Here is a 26,540-nt window from a genome sequence, read left to right on the forward strand (position 1 = left end):
AATTATATCAAGACACAGAGATTCTAAGAATATATGACCCTAGAAACATATTTAACACCTTAATACATTTATTTGCCAGTGAAATGGCATTCTGACACACATTGGGTTGTTAGTATATAAAGTCAAACTCAGCATTGTGGCATCATGCTCAGGTCTTTTGATTTTAATTTTAGATGCTGAACTGAGAATATGCACAAAAATGTCCAAGGTGTAAACCACTTTGGGCTTAAGCATCCTTATTTTCATGTATTCAAAATTCACAAAATAGTATCTGTCCATAGCCTTTTGATATGATCACAATGAAACAGATCATCAACTTCAAATCAAAATGCAAATATTTAAACAGGAAGAGATAATAGCTTATCTTTTATTAAATAATATCTAATACTATTATTAGAAGTGAGAAATAGCTCCATCCATCAACAGAAAAGTGGATTAAAGATTTACTGAGCATGGCCATGCCCATCAGAACAAGACCCAGCTTCCCTCTCAGTCAGTCTCTCCCATCAGGAAGCTTCCAGAAGCCTCTTATCCTTCTCCATCAGAGGACAGACAGACTGAAACCACAATCTCAGAAAACTAACCAAACTAATCACATAGACCACAGCCTTGTGTAACTCAGTGAAACTATGAGCCATGCCATGTAGGGCCACCCAAGACAGACGGGTCATGGTGGAGAGTTCTGACAAAATGTGGTCCATCAGAGAAGGGAATGGCAGACCACTTCAATATTCCTGCCTTGAGAACCCCACAAATAGTATGAAAAGGCAAAAAGATAGGATACTGAAAGATGAACTCCCCAAGTCGGTAGGTGCCCAATATGCTACTGGAGACCAGTGGAGAAATAACTCCAGAAAGAATGAAAAGATGGAGGCAAATCAAAAACAACACCCAGGTGTGGATGTGACTGGTGATGGAAGCAAGGTCTGATGCTGTAAAGAGCAATATTGCATAGGAACCTGGAATGTCAGGTCCATGAATCAAGGCAAATTGGAAGTGGTCAAACAGGAGATGGCAAGAGTGAATATCGACATTTTAGGAATCAGCGAACTAAAATGGACTGGATGGGCAGGGAGGCGGGAGAGGGGATCGGGATGGGGAATACATGTAAATCCATGGCTGATTCATTTCAATGTATGGTAAAAACCACTACAATATTGTAAAGTAATTAGCCTCCAACTAATAAAGATAAAGGGAAAAAAAAAAAAAAAGGACTGGAATGGGAGACAAGGAGCAAGACCATTGCCAAGAAAAAGAAAAGCAAAAAAAGCAAAGTGGCTGTCTGAGGAGGCCTTACGAAATAGCTGTGAAAAGAAGAGAAGCAAAAAGCAAAGGAGAAAAGGAAAGATAAACTCATTTGAATGCAGTGTTCCAAAGAATAGCAAGGAGAGATAAGAAAGCCTTCCTCAGTGATCAGTGCAAAGAAATAGATGAAAACAATAGAATGGGAAAGACTAGAGATCTCCTCAAGAAAACTAGAGACACCACGGGAATATTTCATGTAAACATGGGCTCAATAAAGGACAGAAATGGAATGGACCTAACAGAATTAGAAGATATTAAGAAGAGGTGGCAAGAATACATAGAAGAGCTACACAAAAAAGGTCTTCATGACCCAGATAATCACAATGGTGTGATCACTCACGTAGGGCCAGACATCCTGGAATGCGAAGTCAAGTGGGCTTTAGGAAGTATCACTATGAACAAAGCTAGTGGAGGTGATGTAATTCCAATTGAGCTATTTCAAATCCTTAAAGATTATGCTGTGAAAGTGTTGTATTCAATATGCCAGCAGTTGAATTTGGAAATTTGGAAAATTTGGAAAACAGCAGTGGCCACAGGACTGGAAAAGGTCAGTTTTCACTCCAATCCCAAAGAAAGGCAATGCCAAAGAATGCCCAAACTACTGCACAATTGCACTCATCTCTCACGCTAGTAAAGTAATGCTTAAAATTCTCCAAGCCAGGCTTCAACAGTACATGAACTGTGAACTCCAGATGTTTAAGCTGGATTTAGAAAAGGCAGAAGAACCAGAGACCAAATTGCCAATATCCATTGGATCACTGAAAAAGCAAAAGAGTTCCAGAAAAACATCTATTTCTTCCTTATTGACTATGCCCAAGTCTTTGACTATGTGGATCAGAACAAACTGGAAAATTCTTCAAGAGATGGGACTATAAGCCCACCTGACCTGACTCCTGAGAAATCTGTATGCAGGTCAAGAAGCAACAGTTAGAACTGGACATGAAACAACAGACTGTTTTCAAATTGGGAAAGGAGTACGGCAAGGCTGTATATTGTCACCCTGCTTATTTAACTCATATGCAGAGTACCTCATGAGAAATGCTGGGCTGGATGAAGCACAAGATGGAATCAAGATTGCTGGGAGAAGTATCAATAATCTCTGATATGCAGATGACACCATCCCATAAGGATGGCAGAAAGCAAAGGGGAACTAAATAGTCTCCTGATGAAAGTGAAAGAGTAGAGTGAAACACTTCGCTTAAAACTCAACATTCAGAAAACTAAGATTATGGCATCTGGTCCCATCACTTCATGGCAAATATATAGGGAAATAGTGGAAACAGCAACAGACTATTTTTTTGGCTCCAAAATCACTACAGATGGTGACTGCAGCCATGAAATTTAAAGACATTGCTCCTTGGAAGAAAAGTTATGACCAACCTAGACAGCCTATTAAAAAGCAGAGATATCACTTTGCCAATAAAGGTCCACCTAGTCAAAGCTATGGTTTTTCCAGTAGTCATGTATGGTGAGCGTTGGACTATAAAGAAAGCTGAGTGCAGAAGAATTGATGCTTTTGAAATCTGTTCTTGGAGAGGACTCTTGAGAATCCCTTGGACAGCAAGGAGATCCAACCAGTGCATCCTAAATGAAATCAGTCCCAAATATTCATTGGAAGGACTGAAGTTGAAGCTGATGCTCCAATATTTTGGCTACCTGATGTGAAGAACTGACTCATCTGAAAAGACCCTGATGCTGGGAAAGATTGAAGACAGGAGAAGGGGACAACGGAGGGTGAGCTGGTTGGATGGCATCATCGACTCGATGGACATGAGTTTGAGTAACCTCCGGGAGTTGGTGATGGATAGGGAAGCCTGGCCTGCTTCAGTCCATGGTGTTGCAAAGAGTCGGACATGACTGAGCAACTGAACTGAACTGAATGATCCGTCAAAATGATAGGTATTCCAAAAGTATATACACTAAAAGCTATTTTATTACCTCCTCTAACTGCTGTGGAGGGTTTCCTTGGTGGCTCAGATAGTAAAGAATCTGCCTGCCAATGCAGGAGACATGGTTTGGACTCGTGAGTCAGGAAGATCCCCTGGAGAAGGAAATGGCAATCTACTCCAGTATTCTTGCCTGAGAAATCTCATGGACTGGAATTTCCCATGGAAAATCCCAGAGGAGTCTGGCAGGCTATAGTCCATGGGGTCACAATAGAGTCAGACACAATTTAGCCACTTAAACAACAACATAACTACTGTGTCTTATCAAATCATCAAAAATTGCATCTTTAATCCTCAGTATTTCAAATATGCATTCGTGGTATTATGATAAAATACCATGTCTTAAACTTATATTTAAGGGTCAGATAGCAGTGCCGATATATCTTTTATAAGCCTGTTATTAATGCCATGTTATCTTACTTCAGTCAGTGATCATGATATGAAAATTTTGAAGATGAATTTCTTAATTTAATGTTTCATTTGTTTAATCCATATAAAACTATAATATCATCATACAGGTATTTACTGTGTGCTAGGCATATTTGATCTAACTGCCTTACAAAAGGTCTTTGTATGTGCTTCCTATTACTGGGAAATACAATGTAAGCCTATCGTCATGTTTTCCTTTTTGTCTGGCATTCAGGGAACTAAAAGCTAAGCCCTACAGCCCAGGAGTCCCCAACCTTTTTGGCATCAGGAACTGGTTTCCTAGAAGACAATTTTTCCATGAATGTGGCGGGGAGTGGGGTGGTTCAGGCATAAGGTGAGCAGTGGGGAGTGGCAGATAAAGCTTCTCTTGTCCCCCACCAGCTGCTCACCTTCTGCTGTGTGGCCCATTTCCTAACAAGTACTAGTACTGGTCCCCAGCCTGGGGATTTGGGGATCCCTGTTATAGCCAACTGAATTAATGCATAGCTCACTTGCTGATATGACTATCATTGTATGGCTCCTGAACATTTAGTACTATTTTCAATTACTTCATTGTATTTTTGTTATTATTAGATACCACAAATCACCTCTAGAAACAGGGCTGGATAAAAATGAAGTAACTGTTGAGACATTGCCACATACTGACAAGAGTCTTTCAGCATTATTTAGGCGCAGCTCCCATGCAACTTTGCCAGTGTGGCTGCTAAAATCAGGATGCTGGTTCCCTCTTTAATGAGTTAAATGAATCACTGACATGTCTTCACAATAAGCAGTTTTTTCAACCTTTTAAAAATTGTGTTTTCTTCTCAAAAAGTGAAACACAGAATTACCATATGATCCAGCAATTCCACTCTTAGGCACGTGCCCCCAAAAATTAAAAGAGGAGACTACAACTGATATTTATACATCCTTTTCCATAGCAGTGTTATTTACAATAGTGAAAAGGTGAAACAATGCAAGTGTCATCAGCAGATGAATGGATAAACCAAGTGTTGTATATACATTTACATCATGGATTATTACTCTGCTATAAAAAGGAAAGAAATTGTGGAACATGTTACGACATGAATGAACCTTGAAAACATTACCCCCTAAAAATCAGGACTAAGAAAGAATTTGCCCAGTATTACTACATAGAGCAGGAATATAGGGGCAAAGCAAACCCTGGGGAAGAAAAGCATTTAAAGGGCTTTTTAATCAAATCTCATGGTGTCCAGCAGCACTACATTTAAAGGGCTGGCTAGAAGTCTGGGAAAAGGTAGAAAACCCTGGGAATGTGATTTCACCAAACCAGAGTCAAAGGCTTTAAGATGGTCAACAGAGCAAACACTATCAAAGGTCAAATACAATCAAATTGAATACTTTCAGCAAAGGAGGAAGCCATTGACGATTTCAGCAAAAACCCTTGTGGAAGGACAGAGGAGCCTGGCAGGCTACAGTCCATGGAATCGCAGTCAGACACGACTGAGCGACTAAACACAGCACCGCAGAGGGGCATATAGCAAAAGCAAGATGACAGAGGGTTAAGAGGGGAACAAAGATTCCATCTATAAGATGGAGATAAAGTAACACACCCACAACACAGGGTTTTTATAAGGAATAAATGAGAAAACATACATAAAGTACATGAACTTCACTTGACTATATTATGTGCGAAGCAAGCATTTTGTTTTACTGGGACATACTCATTATGTTGCTATTCTTTTATAATGTTGGTAATAGTGGTTAATAGGCTTTTTGCTTCAAAAAAAAAAATCCTGCCTATACTGTAATTCATTGGGTCTGCTCGGTACTGCGCCAACTGACCTACAATTATACTAAACAGTAACCCCTTTCTAGGTCACAAATTTTGAAACTGTGCCTTGAGCATCTACTGAAATGAACTCTTCTTGCTTCCAGCTGCACTGGGATAAGCTCAAAATATTATTAGTTTGGACTCTCTACTATAATCCTGTATCAAATTTTATTTCTTAATAGAACTCCAGAGTTGTTTTAGAATGAGCATCACTGAAAAGCTGGAAATCAGTTACTTCATTGTATTATTCTTGGTCATTACAATTTACTATCTCATTATGAAAGTCCTTCCAAGATGCTATTCTATTAGCTACGTAGCTACATATTATTATAGTGAATACAAGTTGCTGCAAGTTTATATAAGGAGTGTTTAAAATTTTTACAATTTAAATTAATAGCTTTGGGTTCACATTCATTAGAAGATAAAAGCTTATTAGTTAGTATGCTTTGGTTCATTTTTTATGAGCATTTCTAAATAATTGCTAGTTATTGGCATTTCAAATGCTCTATGTTAAGATAACTAATTTGGAAACCCATTTATTTTCATTTTCAATTACTCAGTCATTATAATTACAACTCTATCATATTATTTTGCAATGAAGAAATTCCCATCAGAAACAGACTTCTTTTATCACTGGAAAATTACTTAATTGTTTTGAAAGAACTTGGTGACAAATACTATCATTGTTCATCACAAATAGCACACTAACAGTCATGATCTGGAAAATGGATGTTCTCCAAAATTTTCAGTACCAATTAACATCCAAATTAAGCTACTTCTTAAGGCAATAAAAATTTCACAAGAAGACATTAAAACTAGTTTGTTTCATTAATGATATTTTAGTTTTAAGAACTGCTTTATATCCTGTGTTATCGTTAGGATAGCTAGTATGGTTACTTGTAATTTTTACCTAACTCTTAGATATGCAATTTTTACTCTTTTGTTTTCTTTATGATAAAAAATGGCATTCATGGAAACAAAGAAGATCAAATCTCATGGTGTCCGGCAGCACTACATTTAAAGTTCTGGCAACAGACCTTGTTTTTCAACCAAGCCTGGTTTGAAAAGGATTTAAATTTAATCCTCAGTGAGGTTAGACATTTCATGCAAGAACTGCAAGCTAACAAAACGTCAGTAAAAATTCTTAGGTTACACTTTATTTTCCTCAATATGACATTTTTAAAAGTTTTATTAAATACTATTCTGTAACACCATATGACTATCTAAATTTTTCTAGATCTGTGCCAATATTCCATTTTGATTGGGGGTGCCTGCTATGTGGTGCAATGCAGACACCTTAACTATAACCCCCATAAGTGTTGCAATCTGCCAGATCAGATACACAGAAAGTTCTCAATATATTTCTGTTAAATACAGCAGTGAAGAATTAATTTCCATGACATTTTGAAAGATTAGGAGATTGGTCCAGCATTATTTACACCACTTATTTTATGGTGCAAATTTTCTATATCAGTTGATAGTGACAAATTACAGGAAGGGAAGTAAAACTAGGACATTTCTCATCCTTCCTGATTGTCTAAGACAGGTGACTCTTGCAAAACACTGGGTTAGTAGTGCTTACCTGCCATGCAGCCAAAAATCCACATGTAAATTTATTGCTGTCCCTCTGTATCCATGGATTAAGCCAACCAACCAACCATAGCTCATATAGTACTATAGTACACAGACAGTACTATAGTGAAAATGGTAAAAGCGGACCCATGCAGTTTGAGTTGTTCAAAAGCCAATTGTATAATACCCTGACTTATGATGTCAAATCACCAAAGCTTCTGAACAAAACAGCTAGAAGAAATAGAGTAAGAATGATTTACCTTCATTTTGAGGTAAATCCACTAAAAAGTAACTGACAAGGAAAAGAGACAGAAATACAGTATATATTAACTAATAAAAACATAGCTTCTCTTTCTAGTTATGTCTTTTGATGATTCACTTGAGTCAGTGAGACTTTTAGTAATCACTGCACACAAAAAACGACTGGTTATTTTGGCATTTCCATATATGGAAACAGTAATGTACATAATCAGAGAGCCCTCTAGCAGCATTTGGGAGAAAGTCATATATAATCAGATAATTCTCCAAGAGAATTTGGGAGGAAAAATTTATTAACCAGTGTCCACCAGCATGTGTATCAGTTCCTGAATGCTGCTATAACTATTAGCAACAGTCAGTGGCTTAAAGCAAGACCAATCTTGACCTTGTAGGTCTGGAGTTCAGAACATCAGAATCAGAGTCACTGAGCTGAGGTCCAGGCTGGTTCCCTCTGGAGGTCTGAGCAGCCAGTCTGATCCCTTGCTTTGCCCAGCATGGCAAGGCTGCCTGCATCCTTTCACCTGCATCCTCTGCATGTCACCCCCCACTACACTGGTTACATCACATCTCCTATTACTGACTCTAACCTCCTGTCTCCTCCCCTAAGGACCCTGGTGATTATACTGGGCCCACTTGATGATCAGGATAATCCGAATTGCAAGACTTTTAATTTAATCACAGATGCAAAGTCTCTCACTGTGTAAAATAACACAGGTTCCAAAGATTAGAATATGTTCCTCTTTAGGGGACAACTATTTAGCCTAGCACAGGGCACAAACCCTGAAGATGAATAGCAAGCGAAGAAATTAAACATTTCAAGATCTGAGTGTCTAAGATGCAAAGTAGACCAAAAAAATGGGGCAAGCATGTCAATATTATCCTATAATAAATGAAACAATGTTGGAAAGTTAATAACAAAAGTGATAAAATGCACAGAATAGTAAACTAAGACAAGTTTTAAGAAAAGAAATCTAAATTTACATATAGAAGAAAATATATAAAATAAAATTGTTCTAAAACAACAAAGATAAGCAATTTCCAAGAACCAGAATTAAGCTCTTTTAGCTGATCCCAAATATGACTTTCTTCTTGACAGGTATAACTGTGTTGCTCAGACAGAGCTGAAGCCTACTATTAAAACACATAAAAAGCTCATGCAGCAGAAAGGCATATAAAGTTTGGCAGGATCATGGATTGTAGTGTAACAATAATTCGATATAATTACAAAGCATGTCTACACTGAAGAAAATGGATTGTATAAATAGGCTTTATTTCCATGAAAGGGTTCTCATGTATTTCTGATGAGGCAAAATGTGTACATAGATTGTTATATCATAATACCTAATTTTCTCCCACAAGTGCAACAGTTTACATTTTCTATTATAAAAACCCACAGATTTCAGTCAAAGGTAGGAATTGAATGGAGAAATCAACAAATAGTTTAAGCATAACCATAGAGCAGATGCCACTTTGCCTCCAACAAACCTCTGTTCTCACTGATTTGAGGGTCTTAGTTCAGTTGTCACCAGCAGTAGCAATATAAACTGATATAATAAATGATTGTTGTAACAACTTCAAAAGAGGAAGATTACATTTATTTGATGATTTGGGTAATGCTGCTATTAATCTCAGTAAATACCACTTACAGCGTTAATAATAAGACCTTACAGAAATGGAAGGCAGCAGAATGCAGATGAACACACAGACATGAGAAATGGGAACCAAAAAGCTGAAAACTGAGATGAGAAAACAAGCTGAAGGAGCACATAGTCCTGGAGGTTGGAGAGTTTAAGGAGTATTTATATGGCTGTGATTTTTCTTCTACGCAGTTACAGATTGTGAGACCACTTTCTGTTTAGCCATTGACATTTAGCATCTGAATTAAGACAAACAAGCAGGAAGGAATGTTTTACAAACAGATTTGGTTACAATATCCTTACAGTATTGATGCCCATAGCTTCAACAGATTCTTTGTTAGATAATGAACTTTATACACTGGGGCAAAGGGCTGTCGCCTTCCTTCAAAAGTTGCTCCACCTCTGTCTGCAGCTCTTAACGCCGTATCCACCACCAGGCTATGGAGTTAAAGTAGAAAGACTTGAACTGCAGAGGAAAGCTCTGGCCAATACTGAAGCTTCCAAATTTTAGGACTTCCTTTATTTCAGCAGACCTTTGTAGGGAAGTTTCTAAGGGGATATTAATAAACAAAACCTCAACTATACAACAGAGTTACTAACAAACTATAAATGGTTCATTTTCTTTAGGATGAGATTCTACTGTAAAATATGACATTAACTTGCAAATGCATCATAACCCTATAGTCACCGTCCCTTTAGGGTTGCGATGCCAGAAAAAATATTGTTGCTTTATTTCTATAGTTTCTTCACTCACTTTAGGGTATAACTTATCAAGTACACAAAAGATTCAAACACAAGCCTCTCTGATATCACAGTGTTCAGCATACTATTTCCGTGAACATATATCCTGTATTTAGACAAATCTAAGTCTCTCTACTTTTCCAGCCTCTTGTTCTGGGGTATCTTTTTGCTTATTTACTTTTGTTTTTTTTAAGAAATATGCTCCTTGGCTATTACCAGAAAAAGACGAGATCTTTTTATTTTTTTTTAAAGACGAGATCTAACAGAACTTTATACGACAATAATTTTTTTTAATGACAAGCAATAACAAATTCTGTTTAGAATGTGGAGAGATTGTACACTATTAGTGGGAAATCAAACCAGTAAAAATATGGAAAACAGTATGGAGATTCTTCAAGAACTAAAAATAGAACTATCATATGATCCAGCAATCCCACCTCTGGGTATATGCCCAAAGGAAACAAGACATCTAGAAGAGATGCTTGTATTTCCATGTTCACTGCAGAATTATTTACAACAGCTAGAGTATAGAAACAACCGAAGCACCCATCAATGAACGAATGGATAAGGAAAATGTGGTGTACACACACACACACACACACACACACACACATACATATAAAGGAGAATATTATTCAGCCTTAAAAAAAGGAAGGAAAACACTATCATTTACAACAACATGAATGACCCTGAAGAGCATCATGCTAAGTAAAATAGACAGAGAAAGACAAATACTCCATGGTATCACTTATATGTTGAATATTTAAAAAAAAAAGTCAAATCCATAGAAATAGAAAGTTGAAAAGTCATTGCCAATAATTTGCAGTATGAGCAATAGGGAGAGGTTGGTAAAAGGTGTAAACTTATGGTTATAAGGTTATAAGGCTTGAGGATCTAGGGTGTAACATGGCGACATAGTTGTTAACACTACTGTGTACTTGAAATTTGCTAAGAGAACAGAACTTAAATGTTCTTATAAAAGAAAAAATATATATACAGGAGATGATGGATGTGTTAATTATCATGATGGGGGAAATCCTTTCACAATGTAGAAGCATAGCAAATCATCACACACGTGTTAACTTTCTTACAGTTTCACCTGTCAGTTATACCTCAGTAAAGCTGAAAAGTAAATAAGCCCACTCTTGGTGACTGGAAGAAAAAAAAAAAAGAAAGAAATACCCGCTCAAAATATAACTGCTTTCCACACCTGTGTACCCTCTGAGTTACCCTCCTGAGTCATCGCTATTTCTGATTGGCATTTGTAACAAGTCATGAAGAACAAGTTTTGTCTTAGACACATTTTCCCCCTTAGAAGACATGTAGTGTTATCTATCTATGGATAGTAGTTTGTACCTTTCCTAACTACTACAACAAGGTATTAAAGAGTTTGTTTTTTGGTAAGAGTGAGCAAATCTATAAAATATCACAGCCCTGAAAGAGACATCTGTAAAAATCTCTTTTAGAAGTATGAAATAAACATTGCCAAAACCAAAAAATAATAATTACAATAAAGTAGAATATTTAAGTCTATTTGATGAGCATGGTTCCAATTCTGAACCTTTAGGCTATATCTGCACAACACAAAGGGAAAGATAGGTTATTTCATCAAAAGAAATAGCAAATATAAATAATTTGGCTCCTCTGCATAAAGGTCTCTAAATTGACAAAACTAACACTCTACTGTAATAGCATTCTTTACTCTGTTATTTAATTAAGTAAATTCTACATGGGCTTCCCGGGTGGCGCTAGTAGAAAGAACCTGCCTACCAATGCAGGAGATGTAAGAGACTCAGGTTCAATCCCTGGGTCAGGAATATCCCCTGAAGGAGGGCATGGTCAGAGCAGCCTGGTGGGCTGCCGTCCATGGAGTTGCAGAGTTGGACACGACGGAAGCAACTTAGCATGTACACACGTATACACTCAACAGGAGTCTATTTTTCAAGTTTGCTCTGCCAATACTTTCATGGTGAGCTGGGCTCTCTTTTTGCTAGGCAAAAGCAGAATTTATTCATTTATTTAATCAATATTAGTTAATAATACGACATTATTTATGGACTCACTCATTAAGGACCTACTGTCTTCTGTATTTTATGGAAAATGAAGCAGCAGAATGCACTGGTTCTGACTTTGAGAGGTTAATACTCCATCAGAGAACAAAATGAAAACACACAAAAAGAGTTGAATTACAGTCAAGAAGCGATCAGTTTAACAAACAAACAAATGATAGCAATGAAAGACATGGATGGAAAAGGGGCAGAGAGTGAGAGAATGTAGCTCAGAGTAAGAGGCTCCGCTCAGACAAAAGATGGAGGTCAGAGGTCAGAGTGCAGGCTGAAAACAGGTGGAATCTGGTCCCAGAAACTGGTGCTCTGGGTTCACTGCTGTGAAGAGTGAGCAGGAGGACGGGAGAAGATCATGTGAGAAAGCATGAGCTATTTTATCATAATTCTCAAATATCCTGTAAGAAAGTTCCTACCCCTTTTCTGTTAGCCCTTTATCCCAGGTGTTTTCAGCTTGATATAATCAACGATGGACTGATGGGACCAAAAGAAGCATGTTGTCTGTTAGCTGGAAGGCATTCAATATTTATTAAAGAATAGATACATTAATGGTACTTAATGAGCTAGGACCCATGTGTCACTCTTGTGCAAATGAGAAAAACAGAAACAAACAAACAAACAAACAAAAACCCTGTATTAGTTGTCCTAAAATGCAGGATAGGATTGGGGATGTTTTTAACAGGATGTAACCCCTCCGTCATGGTGTTTTAGGGGTAGCATACTGGTGCCATGAAAGATAAAACAGGGTATGGGGGAAAGCACAGATACCAAATAGATTTCCTAGAAGTTTCACCTTGAGAAAATTACATGTCTCGCTCTTCTTATGGGAAGTGCTTAAACTAGTCATATTTTCAAATGATGAATGCAACTCCTGTCTCCTCAGTGATACATATGTGTCTGTACATTATTTCAGAGCTATCTTGTTCTATAATATACTAGATATACAGTCATTTAGGTTAACTAAAAGTCACTGGAAGTGAATTATGGACTTGATTTCGAAATAACTAATTATCCAAACTACACACTCTCTAAAAAAAAATCAAGTATTCAGAGTTAAAGACGTGCCTCTATGAAAAATAAATAACATTCTCATTACAATATATTTTACTATGATATTAATTAATATAAAAATGTGTCATAATTTAAATGTAACATACAATTTTATAACATACTATGCTGCTCCTAGGAATACAGGAATACATTCTTTTTCTGGTCTGAGATACCCCCTGAAAAGCTCAATGTGTTCTAATCATTACTATTAGGTTTTTAATACACACTTTATACTTTAAAAAAATATAAATATCTCAAAAAATGATGCCAAAAACAAAACTTTTAAGCCTTCTTCCTCCCACCTGAAGTACCATTTCAACATGTGGTTTTTCAAAAAGGATATAATATTAATATTTTAAAACATTAATAAGCAAGTGGACTTTGCTGAATGTCTTTGAGAAGCTGAAGGGTAACTGAACCACACGTCACTCAGGGAATCCACACGTCACTCAGGGAATCCACAAATCATCCTTCACAGGTTTCTTTGTCCCTAACACCCGACTCATGCTGGTCAGCAGCCCCACCCCAAGACTCTCTTTTCTGTCCCTTTCTTCTCTTCCTGGGCCTTTCCTTATTCTTTCTTCATGTAACATAATCTTTTCAGGGAGCTCTGCTGCTCTACTTTAGGAAAATCAAATTTGCTTTTTACAATTCTCTGCTTCACACATCACAGAATTAGTACAAGAGAGAAAACAAAGATTATCCTCAGAAGACTAGAAGAAAAAAAAAAAGACTATGAACACAAATATTTTTGAATACTCATACACATAAGCATATTAGGAAATAATTTTGCACCAGAATATTGACTGCACAAATCCCTTTCCCAGGTGGCATCCAGTTAGTTGTTCAGAGTGAAAATGTTAATTCTCCCAATTCTGTAAGTTTCAATGCGGTATAAAGACTAAATGTGAACTGCAAAAATACAAAGGCAGTGAAATCACTAATTGAACAAAACCATGAAATTTGAATATTTATACTAGGAAAGAGCATGCATTTTTTTTCCTGAGAACCACTCCTTATTTTTCAGTTATAATTTCTTCTAATATTTTCCAGTTAAACTATTCACAACTAAAAATATTAAATGAATTTTAATCTTACCATTGTTGTCTCTTGAATAGATCCAAAGCTGTTGATAAAAATGTTGACTACGACATCAACAGGAATGCCTGTCAATAAAAATTAAGGATATATTTTAGTGGCTGTAAAAACCTTGGTCAGAATCTTCATATTTTTATGGTTTATACTGCTGATTGTTATATTTTTTCCAATCCACCCAGATGTATAAACCTATGGTTTCAAGATACATGTTCACAATTGCTATTAACTTATTCTTCTAAATAGGGATCAACACACAAACAAAAAATGAGTTATGTTGTTCTTCATAGTGTTATTTATTCAGAAATATTTCTCTCTTAAATTGTAGGGACTCTGGGAAAATACATTTACCTTAAAATTTTTTCAATTGGGCTGATGCATTTACTTTAAGATATTGTAACTTATTTTTTTTAAAACATCATTTAAAAATATGATTTATGTTTTGCATTTTATAATCTTTCAAATTTTTACCTAAAATGTCAAGCAGAATACAAAAATAATTACTATATTTTGACTTTTAATCCATGAAAATGTAAACTTAATCAGACATACAACAGAATCATTATAAAGATTTTTGCCTGACCTGTTGGAAAATAATTTTAGAGTTCATAGAGTGAGAACTAAGGTATAATGTTGCCAATTTCTTTCTTGCTTTCTTTTTTTTTCACTCATTGTGGGTTGCTGCTTGGGCTAACAAAGGGAAAATGTGAATTTAGCCTTTTGGCCACATAACCTCTGACTGATGAAAAACAGGTGTCGAATCAATACATGGTAGACATGTGACAACCCAGACCATGGTGCTGTTGCAAGTAACAGAGTAGGTTCTGGTAATGAACAAAAAACTCTGTTTTTACAACATCGTTGTGTAACTTCAGTTGACTAGAAGCAGCTGCAGGCTTTTCTTTTGTTTTTTTTTCTCCTTGTAAAGGAAAAAAAAAAAAAAAATCAAGCCTCCTAATGTTAATGCGATCTACATTAATACCTGTCCTTAGCCAGCAACAAAGATGGCAGTTTTCCAGAGATATGTTCATATAACTTCCTAACTCATCAAGAGGAAGAAAGAAAGAGAGAAAGTAAGAAAGAAAGAAAGGAGGGAAGGGAGAAAGAAAGGTAGGCAAACATATACAATCTTCCTACAACTTTTACTGCAAGTACAGTTTTGGTTTTTAAATGGTGTGATAGGTGGTAATATTTTATTGGAGTAAAAATATAGTCACGTTTATTCACAAAGTTAACATGTTTTTAAAAACCATATGGCTTCTTTTTTTCTCAGCCAAAGCAGAGAGGGATTTTTTTCTTAACCAATGTAAAAACCTAACAAAGAGTAAAAAAATAATTTAAATGCCTATCAGAGCTTTCTTTATTCTGAAATGAGTATATGGCTGTTCTCCTACAAAGTAGAACTTTGGTGTCTGAATGAGAGCCAGAGCCTAAATTTAAATTATTAAGGTTAAGAATACAAAGTACTTAGAAAACCCGTCACATGGGTTAGCCAATTAATTCACAATAGAAAACCCGTCACACGGGTTAGCCTATGAATTCCCAATATACCTTTTTCTTCTAAACCCTAGAATCATATAAAACTATTACAAGTAATGTTTTGATTATCTTTAAACATTTTTTGCATTTAATTGCTCAGACATAAGAACATTACAGAACAGTTATTACTGTTTTGAATATCCAAAATAAATTATTTTACACAGATAAAATTAGGTTTTAAACCACAAAGAGTGGAGATATTGGAGGGGGGGAGCCAAACCTTTGAAATTTGGTCTTATCCTGGGATCATAACTGACCAGCAGCCTGTTCAAGATATTGCTGGTAGAGTTGGCGGGTACTCGGGCTAGGTCCTCTGCTGACTGTTGCCTATGAGAGAAGAAAAAAAACCCTGGTAAGTATTTAGAAACAGCAAGCAACAGGCATGGGTTATTTTCATTAGAGGAAAGACTGCTTTTTGAGACAAATACATAGCATGTCTTTTCCAAATAGAAGTGAAAAGTAATAGATATTATCAGAAGCCCAAAAGATATGTCATAAAAAAAAAAACCAGAAAAGCAGTCCAGTACTTAATTTTAACAAATGCATAAAACACTGCCCCAAATAATCCATGTTACTTTCTTTTAAATAAAGTTAAGCAGACCTCTTACTTGTCCTGAAGCAATATGCAATCAAAATCTAGATAAGCACAAAGGAAGGGCAGACAAGGAGTTAAGAGAAAAAAAAAAAGAGATAGTTTTCAAATAATATATAATATTAACCTTCTATCTAAGCAAAAAAGTATGTGAAGACTACAAGATGATATGGCCAAAGAGACAGTCCAAGAATTTATAAAATTTATAAAAGTCATCTGACACTTATAAAATAATACTGTGTAAGAAACGCGCAATGAATGCTCTCTGTGGAGTTCATGGTTGTTTAGTTGGTAAGTTGTGTTCGACCCTTTTGTGATCCCACAGACTGCAGCCTGCCAGGCTCCTGTGTCCATGGGATTTTCCAGGCAAGAATCCTGGAGTGGATTGCCATTTCCTACTCCAGGCGATCTTTAGGACCCAGCGATCAAACCCTAGTCTCGTGCATTTGCAGGCGGATTCTTTACCACTGGTCATCAGGGAAGCCATTAACTCTGGATTGGTAAAAACAGTTCCTTTACTATCAGACCAATTAAATAAAGGAAAGTATAGAGGCCTGAGATACAGCTGCCTTTTTCTTTTATTCAATATATATACATGTTTGCTATCAACTATCAAAAAGAGAGAAACTGCCATATTTTTCTATTGTAATTAACTAACTTTGAACAATGAATCGACTAAATTGGTAGTTGCTTGGGAGCACTTAAACTCCTCCTTGGAGGTCTATGAAAACTATTCTGTTGTTTATTGTTTGTTTGGGATCTATTAGCACCCATAAAATCTTATCATATAATCATTTTCCCAGTCCAAAAATCAGTTCAGTTCAGTTGCTCAGTCATGTCCGACTCTTTGCAACCCCATGGATTGCAGCACGCCAGGCCTCCCTGTCCATCACCAATTCCCGTTTACTCAAACTCATGTCTATTGAGTCGGTGATGCCATCCAACCATCTCAGCCACTATTCTCCCCTTTTCCTGCCTTCAATCTTTCCCAGCATCAGGGTCTTTTCAAATGAGTCAGTACTTTGCATCAGGTGGCCAAAGGACTGGAGTTTCAACTTCAGCATTAATCCTTCCAATGAATATTCAGGACTGATTTCCTTTAGGATTGACTGGTTGGATCTCCTTGCAGTCCAAGGGACTCTCAAGAGTCTTCTCCAACACCACATTCTGAAAATAATAACCATGAAATTCACAAGGAAGATTAAAACTACACTTGAGCATCCAGCATTGTCTATTCTGTATCAATAAGATGCGCTCCTGTGTTCTCAGTCTCCTCAGTCCTGTCTGGCTCTTTTGCAACCCCATGCATTGTAGCCTGCCAGGCTCCTCTGTCCATGGAATTCTCCAAGCAAGAATATTGGAGTGGGTTGCCATGCCCTCCTCCAGGGTATTTCCCTGACCCAAGGATTGAACCTTCGTCTCTTGTATTGCAGGCAGATTCTTTACCCGCTGAGCCACCTGGGAAACCCCATCAAGATGGTAAAAGTATCAATTTCATAAATGACATTAATTTATAAGAAGCAAATAATGTAATGCATTTGCTTTGTTTTGAGATCCCAGCTCTGATGTATCAGGCAATTTTGTTCTTTGTTAATTATGCAACTGTGTGCTGATAATATAAAACCGCTATAGGTGAAATATGACAGTAACTAGCATTCCAAAAAAAAAAAAAAATCTAAAAATACCATGAGTTAATACAGACAAACTTTTCAAGTAGCTATCAGAAAGAATCCAAACCATTGGAGAAATAAAGTGAAAACCAATTAGTCAAATCTCCCCAAAGTACAGGAGATTAAGTAGATTTAAGTTCTATCTCTTGACCTTATCGGCTCTCATATCCCACCTAGTTGCAGGTTTTGGGGACTGGTAGTGAGATTTTTCCATTTCATTGCAAGGGAAACTGGAACCTTCTTAGAGCCAACTGTCATCCCTAATCAAAAGATAGAAAACTCCAAAGAAAATGAGGTTATTTTGGAAAATTGGATATTAGGATGAAAATTAGTGTCCAAACCCATCTACAGGTTTTCTCATTTAAGGAAGGAAGGTAGAATTGATGGACTGCAAACTATACTTGAATAGGATCAAGTAAGAACTGTTATTATTATGTCTCAATGTAAAATCCTGCAAAAGTCCATTTCATCTAAGTAATGGAATGAACCCGACATCATAAAGTCAATTAACAATAATTTATCTATTTATTTTTTTGGCCATGCCATGGGGGATTAGTTCCCCAACCAGGGATCAAATCCATGCCCCCCACATTGAAAGTGTGGAGTCCTAAATACCAGCCAAGTCTCACAATAATTTTTGAGGTAGAGAACTTTTCAGCCTGACTTTTTTTCCCCAGCTGTGAAGGGAGGCAGAATATGACACCCCACAATTTATACCTCTTCAGCATTAAAATTATTGTGAACCAAAAGCACTTGAAGAAAAGCAAACATAGGGACAGGATTTCTCTAAATTCTTCTTATCTGCCTACAGTCAGACACACTGTTATATTTAAAATGGATAACCAACAAGAACCTACAGTAAAGCACATGGAACTCTTTTTCAATGCTTTGTGGCAGCCTGGACGGGAAGGGAGTTTGGAGAAGAATGGATACATGTAGATGCATGACTGAGTCCCTTCACTGTTCGTCTGAAACTATCACAACATTGTTAATCAGCTATACACCAATACCAAAGAAAAAGTTCAAAGAAATTAAAAACAGAGAAAGAGTTTCTCCAAAAGGAACCCTCTTGTCTTCAATCCCCTCCCCAGAGGCTTCATCAACTGGGTAAGATGACTCATCACAGGAGAGAACATCAACACTTGATACCACACCCAAGAAAACTGAGTCACAAACATCACACCTCTTTCATCTCTTCTTCTCCAGATCAGTCATCATTTGTAAAAATCATCCACTCTCCCCGGAGGTCCACATTCTCCTCCCCTCCCCCTTCCAAGATGGTACATACATTCTCAAAACTCAACACTCTCTCCCAGATTCAATTTTGCTTTTCTCTGATGCTGGCCCATATGCACATAACATTAAAAGTTAATGAATGTGCATAGCTTTTATCGTGTTAGCATGACTGTTGTCAGACTACTTCACAGACCCAGCTATTGAGGATGGGGTGGGGAAGAAAAAGAAGCCTTTTCTCCCTTACAGTTGTAAGCCAAGTCACCCAAATTCAACTTCTAGCCCTTCCAACTCACTACCAGATTTTATTTTCCTCCCGATTGTCAGCCCTCCTTAGTGGAATATCATAATTCCTACTCATCATTGAACTAATCTACACTATTCTTTAATACTGTCCCTCTAAAATGATGCCTCAATTATACTGGTTTACTCTAATAAACTGAAAAATATACTGTTGGGCCAACATCCACTGGATCATAGAGAAAGCAACAGAGCTCCAGAAAAACATTTGCTGCTGCTGCTGCTGCTGCCAAGTCGCTTCACTCCTGTCTGACTCTGTGCAACCCCATAGACGGCAGCCCACCAGGCTCCCCTGTCCCTGGGATTCTTCAGGCAAGAACACTGGAGTGGGTTGCCATTTCCTTCTTCAATGCATGCAAGTGAAAAGTGAAAGTGAATTCACTCAGTCGTGTCTGACTCTTCGCGACCCCATGGATTGCAGCCTACCAGGCTCCTCCATCCATGGGATTTTCCAAGCAAGAATACTGGAGTGGGATGCCATCGCCTTCTCCAAGAAAAACATCTACTTCTGCTTTATTGACTACGCCAAAGCCTTTGACTGTGTGGATCACAACAAACTGTGGAAAATTCTTAAAGAGATAGGAATACCAGACCATCTTACCTGCCTCCTGAGAAATCTGTATGCAGGTCAAGAAGCAACATTTAGAACCGGACATGGAACAACGGACTGGTTCCAAATTGGGAAAGGAGTACGCTGTATATTGTCAGCCTGCTATTTAACTTAAAGGCAGAGTACACCATGCAAAATGCCAGGCTGGATGGAGCACAAGCTGGAATCAAGACGGCCGGAAGAAATATCAATAACCTCAGATATGCAGATGACACCGCCCTTATGGCAGAAAGTGAAGAGGAACTTAAGAGCCTCTTGATGAAAGAGGAGAGTGAAAATGCTGGCTTAAAACTCAACATTCTAAAAACTAAGATCATGGCATCTGGTCCCATCACTTCATAGCAAATAATGAGGAAACAATGTAAACTGTGAGAGACTTTATTGTTTCGGCTCCAAAATCACTGCAGATGGTGACTGCATCCATGAAATTAAGACACTTGCTCCTTGGAAGAAAAGCTATGAGAAACCTAGACAGCATATTAAAAAGCAGAGACATTACTTTGCCAACAAAGGTCCATCTAGTCAAGGCTATGGTTTTTCCAGTAGTCATGTATGGATGTGAGAGTTGGACCATAAAGAAAGCTGAGAACCAAAGAATTGGTGCTTTTGAACTGTGGTGTTGGAGAAGACTCTTGAGCATCCTTTGGACTGCAAGGAGATCCAACCAGTCCATCCTAAAGGAGATCAGTCCTGAATATTCATTGGAAGGACTGATGCTGAAACTGAAACCCCAATACTTTGACAACCTGATGCAAAGAACTGACTCATTGGATAAGACCCTGATGCTGGGAAAGATTGAAGGCAGGAGGAGAAGGGGACGACAGAGGAGGAGATGGTTGGATGGCATCACCGACTCAATGGACTGAGTTTGAGCAAGCTCTGGTTGTTGGCGATGAACAGAGAAGCCTGGCATGCTGCAGTCCATGGGATTCAAAGAGTAGGACAAGACTGAGCAACTGAACTGACTGAATTTTTATAGCTTTTTTAATATCTATGTGTTTATTACTAATTATATTGAATCTACTGACTGATTCTTGAGGTAACCATGGCTTCTATGGTTTTGTAATTCCCTACACTCATGTGGCAATAAATACATAATACCCCAGGTACTCTCTACCTGCCAGCTTTTCTAGGTCAGTTTCAATCTCTGGATGCCCGTGGGTACTACAGTGGTAACAGCTTTGCTCAACATTTCCACACGAAGAACATTTGCTCTTCAGAAATTCTCTTAGGGAAAGGATTTTTTTTTTTTTTTTCTCAGAAACTTCCCAGCATTGGTCACTGCTGAACCAATCACTACTAAGGAGGAAAAAGCAATCATGATTGGCTCAGATCTATAGTCTGGTAAAGAACAGATACTGGAGAACCAACGACCATGTCCATTACACGATCTCACTTGATCATCACAAACACTCACTCCGTTACACAGGAGAGACATGAACCACACAGAGAATAGTTTTTCAGCAGAGAAAGAGGAAAAACCAGCTAGGTAGAGAGTGAGCAACAGATGAATAAATGGAGCCATAAGGTATGTATACATGGAAACCAGGACACAGCAAGGATCAGAGATTTTCCACGGTGGGAGACTCAAGAATGAACCCTGGTAACCCCCACAACTGGCCATCATATCACAAACCTGCAATTATACAAGTGGAACATTATCTATCTTTTATTACTGTCCATCCATATACTCCTTTATGTGATAGAGGACATTAATCTTACCAGTTTTTAAAATCATTCATCTTGACAATCTGAAGTTACCCCCTTTCTACAACTTGCCAGGGTCTCTCTTTCCTCTAGTCATCTTCAGATGCTGGGACTTCTCTGCACAGTCAAACTTTAAAATATCTTACTTGCTAGCAAGCGCAAAAGCACAGTTTTGGTTGACAAAAAAAAATCTCTTGAAATTAAAACAAGAGTATATCAAATATGTTATAGACCTTTTTTGCTATTCTTATTTGTGTCAGTACATATTTTCATGTATTAACAGTTCACCCTTCTTTATGTTAGAAATTCAAAGATATTTTAAAATTTAAGTGAAATCTCATGTAGTTTATTTTCACATACATGAATCCAGGGCTTTTTTCCCTACCTAAAAAAAGGGAAATCTTTTTTTTCAGCTTCATCAATCCTAAAACAACATTAAAGTCACCTTTACCCATTAAGTGTATATATATATATAAGCCACTTTATTTTCTTTCAACCAATATCTGTCAACAGTTCTGATATTATTACACAACAAGATTGATTTCATGGAAATATGATATTAATTTAAGACAATAATTGAGTCTACTCAGGCAAAGTGATCAGATGACTAGAGAAAATAATGTCTTGGACCAAAAGCCTTTTTACAGTCTGTCCTCTTTTGTTCACTTGCCTAAACTTGAACTGATGTCATGACTAATACGTAAAGATATGCATGGAATGGACCAGGCTGTATAGCTGGATGATGTAATGTTTTCCAGAACTAAAGGAAAAATCCAGAAATGTCTTTCCAAAGGGGGAAGCTCAGTTTTCCATTAACTGCAGAATGTTCTTATTTTCCGTGACCCTTTAGTGGCCACACTGCACAAGCAGCATTTCGAAACTGGGGCGCACAGGCACATTGGCTGCATGTCCTCCCTTAAACCAGGAACCTGAGACAAAGGATCATTTTGCTTTTCCAGTGAGTTACAATGCAGCAACAATATCACAGGTCTTCTGAGACCTGGGTGTGGCATGGAACTGTCCAGCTTGGGGCATCTCAAGATGGGAGCTGCAGAGTTTTCTACAAGCACAGGACAGCAAGGAAAGAGTGAAGTTTGCACAATGTGTAGGTTTTATTATTTCTCCTCTTTACTCTAGGGCAGTGGTTGTTTTATTCGTTTTTTTTTAGCACCACAGACATGCTGAGAATCTGATAAAAGTTATGTTCTTCCCTTAAAAATTGCCCACAAAGTTTGCAAGTCTGAGGTTTCCCCAGACTGTGTCCCACAGATTAAGAAACTCTCCTTCAGGACTTCCCTGGCAATCCAGTGATTAAGACTCTGAGCTTCCACTGCAGCATGCACAAGTTTCATCCCTGGTCAAGGAACTAAGATCTGGGATGCCATAGAGCATGGCTAAAAAAAAAAAAGAAAGAGAGACAAAGTAAAGAAACCTGTCTTCATGGAAACTAGTGCTGTTGTCCTCACCTAAAGTGAGATAAAGGAGGATTTTTTTTTTAATGAGAATCTGAAGGGACTTTGCCAAAAAGACACAGGAGCAAACTGAAAGAGCTTCCTATGGCCAAATCTAGGATGATTTCAGCACTAAAATAAAATCAAATTGGGTTATAATCCAAAGTACAAAATAAAAATCCATAAGTCCATAAAGATGTAAATAAAATGACTGAATAAATAAATAAGCGGTAGAGAAAAGACAAATCTCCCACGCAAGATTCCAAGTAACTGGCATAGATCTCTGTGCTCAAACTCGTACAGAATCACATCCCTCCTTGGTGTGAGCTGTGCATAGAGACATCCTTCCAAAGACCACAGGATGGGACAGGAGAAAAACAGCAGCTTCTACACTGGTGAAGCCGAACAAATACAACCTTACCCAGGTGATTAAACTTAACTGGCTAACCCCACGATATATCATGTTGATTCTATGTACCTTCAATACAGTATGATGAGAATGTTATTTCTAATCATGTGTTCTTCCTCCACAGAACACATAACCTCAATATAACCATGACAAAAACACTGGACAAGTCCCCATGGAGGGATGTTCTGCAACTACCTGACCACTATTCCTCAAAACTGCCATGGTCATGAAAAACAAAGTCTGAGAAACTGTCACAGCCAAAATGAGCCTAAGGAGACATGAGGACTAGATGCAATTTATAATCTGAATGAGATCCTGGAAGAGAGAAAAGACATTAAATAAACACTAAGAAATATAAATAAAGCTTAAATTTTAGTTAATGACAATATACCAATATTCACTCTCGAATTGTAAAAAAATGTACTAAACTAATACAACATGTTAATAATAGAGAAAACTAGGCACAGAGTATCAGAAACTCTATATCATTTTGACAATTTTTCTATAAATTGTCGATTCTAGAACTGACATTTTAAAATGTCAATTGTAAAGCTGTTCTAACTTTTTCAAAGTGTATTTTAGAAAAAAAGAAGAGGGGGTAAATAATAATAATAAAGACCTCTGCAAAGGTGAGCAAGATGACAAACAGCATGTGAAAAGATGCCCCACATCCTGTATCACCAAGTAAATGCAAATTAAAACAATAATGAGGTAACATGGCACACCTATTCGAATGGCCAAAATCCAGAGCCCTGACAATACCAAGTGCTGGCAAGGATATGGAGCAACAGGAACGTGTATTCATCGCTGGTGAGAAAGCAAACTGCTGCAGTCACTTTGGAAGCAGTTTGGTGGATTTTTACAAAAGGAAACCTACTCATATAATATGATCCAGTAATAGCACTCCTTGATGTATACCCAAAGGTGATAAAAACATGTTTACATAAAAACCTGCACACAAGGTTTACAGCAGAAGCTTTATTCATCACTGCCAAAACTGGAAGCCACCAAGGTGTCCTTCAGTAGGCGAATGGATAAACAAACTGGTAAACGTCCAGAGAGTGGAACAGCACTAAAACAAAATAAACTGTCAAGCCATGAAAGTACAAGAAGCAACTGAAATGCATATTTCCAAGAAGCCAATTTGAAAAGGCTGTACATTTGCAACTATATAACATTCTGGAAAAGGCAAAACTATAGTGAGAGACAGCAGAAAGACAGTGATTGCCTAGAGGTTGGATGTCTGGAGGAAGACCAGGTGATGCACAGATTTTTAGGGCAATGAAGACACTCCATATGACATCATGATGATGGATATTGTAATGGATGGATAACATCATTATACATTTGTCGAAATCCACAGAATTTGGATAACACCAAGAGTGAATCCTCATGTAAACCATGAACTTTGACTGATTATGATGTGGGGTCATTGACTATAACAAACGTACCATCTGGTGGAGGATGTTGATGATGTGGGAGGCTGAGCAGAGTACAGGGGAAATCTCGTCCCATTCTCTCAATTTTGCTGTGAATCTAAAGAAGCTCCAGAAAAGCGAAGTTAAAAAAAAGAACAGGAAAGAAGCTAAAAGATTCAAGAAAGGCAATTACACTTTCTTATTCCAAAATCTTTCTTACTTCATAACTCTGTAAACTGTATAAAATCATGTAAAACTGACACTTTGATCATATGTGAAGGCTGGGGCTTATGATAAACCACTGCTACAAGCCCATACATATCATCTCACTAGAAGGTTCCATTTTCATCCACATGGAAGAATTTTCAGTTGGATAATCAGATAGACATACAAAGATAGATAAACACTTTCTATATCCAGGTAATAAATTTGGTCAGTAGTTATTTAAGAATCTTAAGAATCTAGATAATCTTGGGGTTGTTATAGAGTATTTTAATTTGCTTATTGTTTGCCTAACTATAGTGTAATTTATTATCATTTCTCTTGAAATCTTTTGTATTTATTTTCCATTTGGTTTTCCCAGATTAAATTATGAATTAAAGGTTTCTGCATACAGGGAGTGATACCCTCTACCATCATTAGGTCAGTTTAATTAGCTTATATTATTTGAAAAGAATGTGTTTATGGGTATATGTATATGTGGGTGGTAAAGTGTGTTGTGTTATAATTGGCTAAGAATTGTAATTACCAACAGTGTTCCTCAACAATTATTTTATTTATCACCCCAGTTGGGTTTAAGAAACTGATGAATTCCATGAAAACATTTTAAAATCTTTCCTATCTTAAATTATGCAATTACTTATCCATGGCTCTTTGAAAAGTACTTTTCACAAAGTAGAAACACCTCTTTGAGAGGTGCTGTATGACTGGTGATAGAAGCAAGGTCGGATGCTGTAAAGAGCAATATTGCATAGGAAACAGGAATGTTAGGTCCATGAATCAAGGCAAATTGGAAGTGGTCAAACAAGAGATGGCAAGAGTGCATGTCGACATTCTAGGAATCAATGAACTAAAATGGACTGGAATGGGTGAATTTAACTCAGATGATCACTATATCTACTACTGTGGGAAAGAATCCCTTTGAAGAAATGGAGTAGCCATCATGGTCAACAAAAGAGTCCAAAATGCAGTACTTGGATGCAGTCTCAAAAATGACAGAATGATCTCAGTTTGTTTCCAAGGCAAATCATTCAATATCATGGTAATACAAGCCTATGCCCCAAACAGTAACGCTGAAGAAGCTGAAGTTGAATGGTTCTATGAAGACCTACAAGACCTTTCAGAACTAACACCCAAAAAAGATGTCATTTTCATTATATGGGACTGGAATGCAAAAGTAGGAAGTCAAGAAACACCTGGAGTAACAGGCAAATTTGGCCTTGGAGTACAGAATGAAGCAGGGTAAAGGCTAATAGAGTTTTGCCAAGAGAACGCACTGGTCATAGCAAACACTCTCTTCCAACAACACAAGAGAAGACTCTACACATGGACATCACCAGATGGTCAACACTGAAATCAGATTGATTATATTCTTTGCAGTCAAAGATGGAGAAGCTCTATACAGTCAGCAAAAATAAGACCAGGAGCTAACTGTGGCTGAGATCATGAACTCTTTATTGCTAAATTGAGATTTAAATTGAAGAAAGCAGGGAAAACCACT

At 37.4% G+C, this 26,540-nt stretch overlaps 1 protein-coding gene across 2 annotated transcripts in view; it reads right to left on the reverse strand.

Moving 5' to 3' along the window:
• Positions 1-26,540, reverse strand: part of GLRB (glycine receptor beta) — a 94,325-nt gene that overhangs the window by 36,466 nt on the left and 31,319 nt on the right. For both annotated transcript variants that reach the window (XM_043487634.1, XM_043487644.1), the window contains exons 3-4: positions 15,651-15,757; positions 13,895-13,962 (exon numbers count right to left, since the gene is read on the reverse strand). In XM_043487634.1, coding sequence (XP_043343569.1) covers positions 13,895-13,962; positions 15,651-15,757 — 175 coding nt within the window. The remainder of the gene's footprint in view (positions 1-13,894; positions 13,963-15,650; positions 15,758-26,540) is intronic.

This window comes from Cervus canadensis, chromosome 1 (genome assembly GCF_019320065.1).
Source record: "Cervus canadensis isolate Bull #8, Minnesota chromosome 1, ASM1932006v1, whole genome shotgun sequence".
Classification (NCBI taxonomy): Eukaryota; Metazoa; Chordata; class Mammalia; order Artiodactyla; family Cervidae; genus Cervus; species Cervus canadensis.